This window comes from Pimephales promelas, chromosome 13 (assembly GCF_988280905.1).
Source record: "Pimephales promelas chromosome 13, fPimPro1.hap1.1, whole genome shotgun sequence".
Classification (NCBI taxonomy): Eukaryota; Metazoa; Chordata; class Actinopteri; order Cypriniformes; family Leuciscidae; genus Pimephales; species Pimephales promelas.
This window is the reverse complement of record NC_142781.1, coordinates 8,402,452-8,414,537: the sequence shown is the minus strand read 5'-3', so window position 1 is coordinate 8,414,537 and position 12,086 is coordinate 8,402,452. Positions and strand designations below refer to the sequence as shown.

The 12,086-nt window shown below is 39.4% G+C and overlaps 1 protein-coding gene across 11 annotated transcripts in view; it reads left to right on the top strand.

Moving 5' to 3' along the window:
* The window catches only part of LOC120476176 (RAC-alpha serine/threonine-protein kinase), a 99,886-nt gene that overhangs the window by 43,481 nt on the left and 44,319 nt on the right, over positions 1-12,086 (top strand). For 5 of the 11 annotated variants that reach the window (XM_089118402.1, XM_089118401.1, XM_089118403.1 and 2 more), the window contains one exon: positions 8,112-8,260. In XM_089118402.1, the coding sequence (XP_088974528.1) occupies positions 8,215-8,260 (46 nt within the window). In that variant the 5' untranslated portion in view covers positions 8,112-8,214. Of the gene's footprint in view, positions 1-6,628; positions 6,822-7,056; positions 7,202-8,111; positions 8,261-12,086 lie in introns of those variants that run through there. The other 6 variants (XM_089118406.1, XM_089118408.1, XM_089118410.1 and 3 more) reach the window with 6 other exon arrangements.

The following is a 12,086-nucleotide window of genomic DNA, read 5'->3' as shown; positions in this document are numbered from 1 at the left end:
TATGTATCACGGCGATGCAACTCTGTGTGCCATGCATGTTATTATATGTTTTAAGTTCCTGAAGGCAAGAGACAACAGAAGTGGGTGGGCAAACTGAGTTGGGTTTAACCGTGAAATAAATTTAAATATCATCAGCGTAACTATGAAAGTTGTATTTAAAACGAATAATCATACAGCCATCTCTCCTGTGGCTATTAATGAACACGCTGTTGAGATTGCACAGATCCATTTAAATACCTTGGGATGGTAATAGATGTAATTTTTATTTTTGAGGCTCATGTGGATGCTGTGTGTAAGAAAGCCCACCAGCATATCTATCTATCACCAGCCGGCTATCAATGGAGAATTTGTTACAGGCCCAGGACAGAAAAAGTCGGCTGTACAACAGGGGGGCTAGACTTCGTCAATTTACACTGGGAGATAAGGTGCTTATATTACCCCCTACTCCCTCCATATACAGTACAATTCTTGCCCGGCAGAAGCCAGGTCTTTTCCCAAACCTGCAGGTGACCTGCAGGGATTGAAACTTGCTGGCTCAGAAAAGTTATTAAAGACATTTTTAAAATAGTCCAAGTGACTATAGTAGCTCAATCTTAAGTTTATCAAGTGATGAGAATACTTTTTGTGTGCAAAAAAACAACAACAAAAATAACAACTTTATTCAACTATTAATTTCCTTCTCTGTGGGCCTCGAGATAGTTCACGTAGTCATAGTGTAACTGCGCAGCGCTTCAACTATCCACTAGCCATGTCACACTATTGGCCGACGCTGGTCATGTGTGTGAAAATTTTAACAAATATGTGCACAAGAAGTGAATCTATGATGACACACACAGATATCAACAATCAGCACATGAATCTCAACAAGTCATGGTTCCTTTCACTCCCTTCAGGGACCAGATGGTGAACCTGTAAGCACTGCCCTTGGAGGAGGCAGACACAGCCAGTGCCGGCGCTATGGGGGGGCATTAGGGGGCAATGCCCCCCCAAATGTATTTTATGCCCCCCCAAATTGAATTATGATATAATTTACAAAATAATATTAGTTTAATGTAATTCACATTTCAGTGAGAAATAGTACAAATATATGTCTACAAACGGCTCATTAGCTGAAAATACAATAAAGCCAACATAAAAACCACAGTGTGACGCTGTGAGGAAACCCCCCTGCCGCCCCCCCAATCACGCACGTTAATACTTGAATGAAATGATTTTCAGTTGGCGCGACCGCGCGAGCTTCCTGCATTCAAAACAAAGCAAACAGATGAAAACTCTCCAAAAATGGACATTAGAAAATGGTTCAATACCACAGTTTCTCCGTACACATCGTCGATTACCCCATACAGCAAGACAACGACAGCCCGGCTTTGGTATTTGGTGCTTCTACCGTGCAGTGTTGTAGTCGAGACCGAGACCAAAGACAGTCGAGTCCAAGTCGTTATTTAACTGGCATGTACTGTAAATGTTCACTATGTGTTGTCACGTGATGAAACTAATAGTTTAGTTGGCCTATTTTTTGCGCTGCATTGTCCTGAAATGTCACTCACTCCCGCCGTGGAGAAACAGGTGTTTAAGCTATATTTTCTTGTAAATGGAAATTGTAGAATAATATCTGTGTATGTTGTGGGTGTTTTTTATTTGTTAAAGGTGTTAAAGGTTTTTTTTTTTTTTTTGATAAAGGTAACTACATGATGCTTTTTTAATAGTAGGCTACGAATGTAAATGCTTATGTTAGAACAAAGCAGAATAAAGATGAGTAGCCTAACTTCCGCCATTGAGATAGCATATATAAACGACTATTCTGTCAGTGAGAGACTATGTGCATGTTCGTTAGCTTTGCTATTATAAAGCTGTGGTCAGAGTCGGTCTTGCAATTTTTTTTTTTTTTTTTTTTGTATAGGCCTATTTAACCCTTAATTAAATTTCTTAAGAGTCGCTCGTCTTGCAACAATATGTAATGTTTTATGTGTTTATTGTGTGGGTTGCATTACTTCATGGTAATAGCTAACAGAAAAGGCAGTAGCAATAATACATATAGGATATCTGATATCCGAAAAAAAAAGTCCCCATATACCTATAGTGCCCACCCATTGAAAATAAATGCCCCCCTGCTAAAAGCGGTCTGAAGCCGGCTCTGGACACAGCCCTTGCATTGCTCTGTCCCGTCGGCGCTCTGTGGCGGTACATTGACAGAACTCAAAGCTTCAGGACCTCAGACCAGCTTTTTGTCTGGTACAGAGGCCAGCAGAAGGGAAAGGCTGTCTCCAAGCAGAGGACGGCCCACTGGATAGTGGATGCCATCGCCTTGGGTTAAGAAGCACAAGCTCCTTCAAGAAGTGTTGCATCCTCCTGGGTGCTGGCACGTGGCACCTCGTTAGTGCTGTAGAGCTGCACACCTGTAGAGCTGCAGGCTTAGCGACACCAAAAACGTTCACTATGTTTTATAGGTTCCCTCCTGTGTTCTCACCTCAAACGGTTAAAAGCAGGCCCATTTCCTTGTTTGGCTACGTGGCAGAGCCTATGGCGCCAGGCCTAAATCCCATATGCCATTTTTTCCATGGTTGCTACTAAACGGAAGCCCCTGTCTTTCCCTTGGGATAACCGCTCTCTTAAGAGTTTGGTGTCACCTCAGTAATGCCATATCTTATCTCAACAGGAATCCTCCGGGAAAGGATGTGGCTTCTGCAGCGTTCCTTTTCCAAAGGAAAGGGCACACTTTCCCAGTGTTATTCACTAATCTAACTAAGTCGGTACAGCAGTGATGGACTTCTCTGTGTAAGCCCTGTCCCATCAGGCAAGAGGGAGTAGGAGGTTTAAACAGGGCACTGAATGGGTTCAGCAGCTGTGGCGCCTTGGCAGGGGATTTCCTTTCGTGGGTCACCGACGTGACGTCGAGAGTGACCGACTGAAAGGGAATGTCTCGGCGATGTACTGTATGTAACCCTTTTTCGCTGATTATAAGAGAATCACCCCTTAGTATCCTGAGGTTAGAGAAACCTCTGTCAGAGCCATACCCGTGTGAGCAGTACATTGACAGTGTAAAGTCAAGTCACATTTATTTATAAAGCGCTTTTCACAATACAGATTGTATCAAAGCAGCTTCACAGTGATAACATGAAAGTAGTACAACACAGATCAATAATATTGTTAAATATTAAATATTAAATAACCCCAACTAAGCAAGCCAAAAGCAAGGCGACAGTGGCAAGGAAGCAAAACTCCATCAGACTGGATGGAGAAAAAACCTTGGGAGAACCCAGGCTCAGTCGGGGGCCAGTTCTCCTCTGGCTTACATTCATATTGTTTATATATAAATATGAAATATAAATATTGTTTATGTGTAAAACGGCGCCATAACATATCGCAGGCGTTGAGTCGTCTCATTACAGGCGTTGGGGCATCCGAAATCCCCGTGAGAGGCTGGATACAAAACTGGACCTGACGAACGCCATTTTAACAATTTTAACATACCAGCAGAAAGGCAGATGGGAAATAATTAGCATATCTGATGTTCATAATGATTTCCATTATATGGGAGTCGGTGTTAGAAAACCACTATCTCACAAACTCTCCGCAACCCAACCATACGCGCCGACCGGTTTGTCTAAAAGGCTGTCGAGCCCCACTGGTGCGTTTAGCAGTTTCAGTGGCAAACGGTTCCGTATGGCATAACAGAGGACTAAAAGGTAAGCATTATGTGAATGCTTGACTAAAGAGATGCGTCTTTAATCTAGTTTTAAACTCTGTCAGCGAGTCAGAGCCTTGGACCGTATCGGGAAGGCTATTCCAGAGTTTTGGAGCTAAATGCGAGAACGCCCTCCCTCCTTTAGTGGACTTAGATATCCTAGGAATGACCAGAAGCCTTGAATTTAGTGATCTTAAGGAACGCGGTGGATTGTAGGGCGAGAGAAGGTCCGTTAAGTACATAGGAGCTAAACCATTTAGGGCTTTATAGGTCAGTAGTAGTATTTTGTATTTGATACGGAACTTAATAGGTAACCAGTGTAGAGATGATAAAATCGGTGTTATATGATCATATTTTCTTGACCTAGTAAGAACTCTAGCAGCTGCATTTTGTACTAACTGTACCTTGTTTATTGAGGATGCAGGACAACCGGCTAATAAAGCATTACAGTAATCTAGTCTCGAGGTCATGAATGCCTGAACTAATTTTTTATGCATCAGAAATAGATTACGTAGCTTAGCAATGTTTCTAAGGTGGAAAAAGGCTGTTCTTGTAACATATGAAATATGATTTTCGAAAGACAAGTTGCGGTCTAGTATAACACCCAGGTCTTTTACTGTAGTGGATAAAGTAACAGGACATCCGTCTATATTAAAGTTGTATTGTAAGAGGTTTTATGAGTCGTTTTTTGGACCAATAAGTAATACCTCCGTTTTATCTGAATTAAATAGCAGGAAATTACATCCAGCATTTTATATCTTTCAGACACTCTGTCAATTTAGATGAGTTAGTGTTTTCATCTGGTCGTGATGAAATATATAATTGAGTGTCGTCAGCGTAACAGTGGAAATGAATTCCATGTTTTCTTATAATATTACCAAGTGGCAGCATATATATTGAGAATAGCAGAGGGCCTAAAAACGATCCTTGCGGTACTCCATAGTCTACTGACGTTATCTTCGATTTTTCCCCGTTTAAACAGACAAAATGATAACGGTCCGATAAGTACGATCTAAACCAGCTTAATGCCTGTCCCTGAACACCAGTGTAGTTTTGTAGTCGATCCAAGAGTATTTTATTATCTATAGTGTCGAACGCAGCGCTAAGATCAAGTAGGACTAGTATTGAGATACAGCCTTGGTCAGAAGCTAAAAGTAAATCATTTGTAATTTTAACTAGCGCAGTTTCTGTACTATGATGCGGTCTGAATCCTGACTGGAATTTTTCATATATCATTTTCTTGCAAAAAAGAGCACAATTGAGCGGACACAACTTTTTCTAGTATTTTGGACATAAATGGAAGATTTGAAATGGGTCTGTAATTTGCCAAGTTATTTGGATCTAATTGCGGTTTCTTAATGAGCGGTTATATTACTGCCAGCTTGAATATTTTTGGAACATGACCTAAAGATAAAGCCGAGTTAATAATATTGAGGAGAGGCTCTTCCACTACAGGTAATAGTTCTTTCAGTAGTTTAGTGGGTATTGGATCTAATAAACAAGTTGTTGGTTTAGATGCAATGATAAGTTTATTTAGTTCCTCCTGTCCTATCGTTGTAAAGCGGTTTAGTTGTTCTAGAGGGGCCATAATTGAAGCTGAATCATATGACACCATAGAGGATTGTACATTTATAATTGTGTTTCGGATGCTTTCTATTATCTCATTGAAGTAATTCATAAAATCATTACTACTAAACTGTAATGGTATATTTTGCTCTGGTGATGTCTTTATTTGTTAGTCTAACCAAGGTGTTACATAAAAACCTTGGATTATTTTGGTTATTTTCGATTAGTTTGCGGAGATGCTCAGCCCTGGCTGTTTTTAGTGTCTTTATATAATGTGACATATTGTCTTTCCACGCGATTCTAAAGACCTCTAAATTAGTTTGTTTCCATTTACGCTCTAAGTTGCGAGTTTCTCTCTTGATAGCATGCGTAGTATTGTTGTACCATGGTGCTTTAGTTTTCTCTCTAACCTTTTTTAATCTAATTGGTGCAACAATATCTAATGTACTAGTGAAAATGGTGCTTAAACTGCTAGTCATTTCCTCTAATTCATCTGTTTGTTTGGGTTCACTTAGCAGCTTAGATAGATCAGGTAAGCTATTTGAGAATCCATCTATAGTGGTTGGAAGGATTGTTCTGCCTGGTCTACTGTATAACGTGGCGCAACATGACATATTTCATGTTGGTACTTTGGTACTTAAAGGTTGGTACTTAAAGGTACTTTCCTGCTTGTGTTCCCTCCTCATCTCTCCTAGACTAAGAATGAAAAAAGACAATAAAGAGATCCTCCATGATTCCTTTTTATCAGAACTTTCTCATGTCTCAGTTCTGTCTACTTTTGTGTCTAAGGAATTTTAGGAGAAATATGAATGAGAGATGAGAGATTCTATGACAGGTCTATGTGTACCTTTGCATTTGCCTGGTATAAAAAAACAACATCTGAGGAAGAAAATGTTCCTATAATGGAGTCTAGAAAGAGATTAAAGATATGTTTTATGTTTCTTCTACCACATTCTCAGTTTTAACTCTTTTTCTTTCAGATATTTCTCATGTCTCTCTATTTTTATTTGTCCTAAGGAAATTTAGGAGAAACATCTGCAATGCTTTTGATACTAAAATAAGAGATACGAATCACAACTAAGTCTCCTGAGCTTAGGGAAAGCAACCACCTAGCAATACGTTTCCTCTAAGTATGCCAAATATGCCATTGAACGCTAAAAACTGGGGTTACTGATGCCTTTTCCTCTCTTTCTTTCTCTCACTGAGCCACGAGTAAGAGCAGATATTGTGAATGATGTGGGTGGCCTCAGTGGCCTCTGTCACTCACTCTTTCGCTTTATTTGTGCCACGTGACCATCTGTGAGGCCATTGGGTTCATATGGAGTGCTGCATCGAGCACAGGCTTGGTCACCCGCCCACTTTTTTTACCCTCTCTTTTTCTCCCACAGCGTGGCTGCTTTGGGAGGGGCCGTTCTCAGAGACATGCTGCAGTGGCAGCACCACACATGAGACTTCCCTGGTGCGTGTGGGGTTGTGTGAGACAGACAGACAGACAGACAGACATTAGAGAAGGTAGTTGTGCCCGAGGGTTGTAGGTCTATGTGCACCTTTGCCTTTGCTTGGCATCATTGTGAGTAAATGGTTCTTCAGTGTGTTTTTTTTTACCATATGCTTGTGTTCTCTCATATATTATGTGATTGCATGTCATCAAACTTTTTTTTTTGCTTCTCACATGCGTTGTCATCCAGGGTTAGTGATGGTTTGTGTATGCGTGTGTTTTGTGTCTGAGGGGTACCTGCGTCTCGGAGTAGCTGATCTCTGAGGCAGGGGGAGGGGAAGTTCACATAGGGTTGTTGTTTCATACGGCTCTGAGGCAGGAGAACGCTGTTCTTTCGTTTCGTGCATTCCAGGCAGCCGGAGGCAGCATAGCTGTGGGTGCATCAAGGGCAGCAGGCTTTAACAGACAGACGTCAGAGCTACTCCCCAGTTGACTCGGCTCGTTCTAATTCTGTAACTAACTATTGTGTCTTTTAAAGAGTTAATTTGCAAAACTTAGTCGAAGAATGTGTGTACCCTGGGTCTGATGTAGGAACGTTGTGTATGCAACTATTTATACAGTTGTGTATGTGATTAACTCTGACTCTTTCTGGACCATGTTTAAACGCTCTTTTACTGGTGTGAATGTAGTAATGACAGAAACAGATTGATTTTAAACACATTTTGATTAAATATGCCATACTCATAAATGGAATTAAACACTAAAATTACATAACATTATTATTCAAAAGTGTAAATATTATATGAATTTAGGCTAAAAATAGCAATACTAGTAGTGGATGCACTGCTACAACAGTAATGAGTCATGTGAATTCCTCTTTGAATTGTGATCAGAATAAATAAAAAATTGTGTGCAAAGTGAAAAATATCAATTATGCACCCTTGACTGTGATGGCTTAATACAAAAGATGGTAGACCGACACACTGGCTCTCATTCAGAGGTCTAAAAGTCCATTGATCAGTTTATGCTTCCACATGCAAGTGTGCTGTTGGTTTCATCTGGACCTGATCGCAATGACCATTAAACGCTGTAGTATCTGAATGGAAATAATGCATATGTAAATCATACATAATGTGTAGGTGCATAATAAATAATTAGAGAATGGCAGTGTGCAGTGTGGTTTTATGTCCTTTTTTTAAACACACAATATAAATATATTCAGTAAGAGACGCATTTATGAAAAGTGCAAGCAGAAACCGAGAGATAAAGCTACATTAATATTAGCTTATGTGGCTTTGACTAATTCAGAAATAACTAGTCTTTTTTAGATAATTGATCAATTAAAATAAATAAAATGTCCCTATAGCTTTTGAAAACAAAATAAAATAAAGAAACATGTTTTGTCTTCCATGTTTCCCACAGACCACCTGTCCTGCTGAATGTCTAGACTGAAGACACCCACCACTTCCCACCTTCTACCCCTGGTCCGAGTCAAAGGGACACAAAGGTTTTCTCTCCGGCCACAATGAGTGATGTTGCCATTGTGAAGGAAGGATGGCTACATAAGCGAGGTAAAGATTCTGTGAAGCTTTCCTCCAGTTTCAGGAATGATTCTTGTGAGAAACAAGAAAATAATTTCCATTATTCTATAATTTCCATTAAGTCAAATCATTTATTAGTGTGGCGCTTATACAATACAGATCATTTCAAAGCAGATTCACAGAAATAAACAGGAAAAGGACAGATTTAAAGGATTGGTTAACTTCATTTACTCACCCTCAAGTCTTTCCAAACCTGTGTGAATTTCTTTCTTTTGCTGGACACAAAAGAAGATATTTTAAAGAATTTCAGTAACCAAACAGTTTATCTGCCCCATTGACTTAGTATTTTTTTTTCTTATTCTATGGAAGTCATTAGCTACTTTTCCACTGTCGGGCCAGTGCGAGCCAGGGCTAACAGCATGCCGGGTGGGGCCAGGAGCCTCGGACCTCAGGCACCGAACCCAAAATCAAGTTGCGTTTCCACTGTCGACCCAGTAGCCCCACAGCGATGTCACGCAACCACATTATAGAACAACGTCACACAACCCACAGTTTCACCACCTGACTGAAAATTAGCTAGATCGCAAAATGAGCATGACAGAAGTGCACGTTTGGTCTTTACTTAAAAGCCCTATTCGCACGGGATTAGTATTACCTGGGGACCACGTGTGAATTTGAAATGACCCACATCTGAATTTCGTGTGGCGCATTCGCACGGGATAAGCGAAGCCTGTGATTTTACTCGAATTTACTGACTTATCTTCTGGATATGATATTTAGGCTATAGCTTTGAAATGTCTTGTCGTTATTATGTCTAGCAATAATAAACAGAAGAATTGTCCTTACCGTATGCTGCTAAACATGTCATTCATCTCCATCTAATCATTCTTTTTGTTACATACATATTTAGAAAAATGTTGACAAATTATCATGTCTCATCATTTCAGAAGTCCGCCGCCGACACCACTAGCACTCGTGGTGTGTGTGTGTGTGTGTGTGTGTGTGTGTGTGTGTGTGTGTGTGTCAAAACTCTGCTCAGTGCCGCTTAAAACTGCTTCCACTTTGGGGTGTCTGTAGGCTGTAGCGGGCATATTAAACTGATGTTTTATTCAGCACATGGCTAATATAAGGATTCTTTATGCACGCTATTTTGGTTGGAAAGATGCAAGCTTTGTTTTGGAATTTCCAAAGTAACAATAGTGGGACATTTTGTAAACCCAGCCACCTACTCACCTGCAATGAAAGACCCCTTAACTGCAGTATTTAACATAAATGTAATATACCGGTATGTAACAACTGCAAAGCATCCAGTATGTAAACAATAGGATTTATAAACTAAATCCAGCAGAAATTCCTGCACAATCTGCATATTTTCAACCACTCAAGACAGACCTAACTTAACAGCTGTTTGCTCAGAATTTCTCAACTACTCTCAACGCTTTCTACAGTCCGTAGTCAGTCCTAGCATGTGCACTGTGCAAGCATGAGGCTCGACTCCCAGAAATCAATGGAACGGACACATTGCTCCTGTGTGAGAGTGTAAAATATAAAAGGCTGCGTGTGCCTATAGCCATTACAAAAGGCCATTCTGCTTCATTTTAGCAGTGCTCATATTTTACTATTTTTCTCATTTATTAATTTTTTTTAACATCAGCCAACATCATCATATCACATTTTTCGCAAGTAAATTTTCCAACGGTACATGTCAGTGAGAGGATATTACTGTTTTGCACTTTACAAAGCATGGAAATTTTGAGCGCATGTCTGTCCTTGCAAACCACAGAGCATCAGAGTCATTGGGCCAAAGAGGCAGACATAACAGTGTGCTGAGAAAAAAAGCCTGAGGGTGTGGCAAGCAGAACACAGAAAAAAGGGCTGAATATCAAGCCCTGAGGCACTCTGAGTGTTTGCTAGCCTCAGTTTGCCAGGGCCCGTGAGGCACAGACTGCCGGACAGTGTAGGGCTGTGTGCTTCTGTAGGCAAGGTCATCCCAGTTCAGCTATGCAGACAGACACACCACCCGTATGGCACTCTAGGCCCAGATGAAAGCAGCGCTGCCTTTGCCTGGATTTATGCTGCTTAGTGTGGCGGCATGCTTGTTTTGCCCACAAGGGATTTGGGGAGTTATTTTTTCTCCCATGTGTAGGACACTGTATTGAATATAATCCGTTGATGTTTCACAGATTTTTTTCTCTCAAATTATTATTATTATAATTTTTTTTGGACATATTGCCTTTGTTTTCAAAGAAAGAGTTATTTATAATCCCCTTTACTATAACTTGCTATACTATAACTAAACTTGCTATACTATAACTAACTAACTAACTAACTAACTAACTAACTAACTAACTAACTAACTAACTAACTAACTAACTAACTAACTAACTAACTTCCTCTGCTTGTCCATCTTTAAACTTATTTGATGTCCTTAAAGGAGTAGTTCACTTTTAAATAACAAACTTTTGCTGATATTTTATCCACCCCATGTCATCCAAGATATCCATGTCTTTCTTTCTTCAGTTGAAAAGAAATTAAGGTTTTTGATGAAAACATTCCAGGATTTTTCTCCATATAATGGACTTCAATGGGAACCAAACGGTTCATGGTCCAAAAGACAATTTCAGTGCAAACTGCAAACTGTTTAAAGGGCTTTAAATGATTCCAGACAATGAAGAAGGGTCTTATCAAGCGAAATGATCGCTCATTTAAAAAAATAATAACACAGTTTAAGTTTTATAAGCTCAAATGGTCACCTTGGTCTGTTCTGTGATTCTGTTCGTGACTTTCCTGTTCAAACTCGTTCATTAAATGAATGAATCTTTTTCCGAGTCAATTCGTTCGCTTCGTTCGGTGAATGAACCAAATGACTCGGAAAAAGATTTGTTCATTTTAACAGGAGAGTCACAAACGTGCGTCACAGGGCGAACATTTGAGCTTATAAAACTTAAACTTTGTTATTTATTTATTAAATGAGCGATCATTTTGCACAGTTTGCACTGAAAGTGTCTTTTGGACCTTGAACCATTTGGTTCCCATTGTTGAAGTCCATTAAATGGAGAAAAATCCTGGAATGTTTTCATCAAAAACCTTAATTTCTTTTCGACTGAAGAAAGAATGACATGGACATCTTGGATGACATGGGGGTGAGTAAACTATCAGCAAATGTTTTTTCAAAAGTGAACTAATCCTTTAAGCAGAAGGAAGTCATTGTGTGCAAACTGCAGCCCTGCTTAACCTGGAACAGAACAATTTTTACACAAACTTGTTGATTATGAATGCACGTATAGATGCTTAGATCAAAAGTTGCGAGTGAAGATTGAAGATCTTTCTCAAAGGGGAACTTCTTGACTTTTAGCCTGTTTATTTTAATGTTTGGATGTCTATTATATTTATATATGTATATATTTATTTATTTTTAGATTTTTTTATTAACCAATCAAAATTGAACTGAGAACTTTGCTGAGAACTGAACAGCCAGTGACTACAGTGCATTTTTGTTATTTGTTTAGTGCAGATACTATAGTGATCTCAAATATCTGTTTCAGAGGTGAATGTTGCTAAATGTATATTAAGAGATTAGAGTTGTGCAATCTTACAAAGAGACTATTATTTACAATGTATTCCAGCAAAGCATTTATTGTGTTGCGATACTGAAAACCATTTAGGTCCAGTGTCGCTCAGAAGAAAAAGATTTTATTATAAAAGAAAAAAAATACCTGGTAGCATAAACGAATAATGATTTACAGGGGACAAGTATTTCCTCTAAATAAAAAGGTTATTTTCTGTCACACACAGTTAAAAAACTGACACACTCCCTGGACAATCATGTGATATGATCTTACTGTGCATGTGTTTG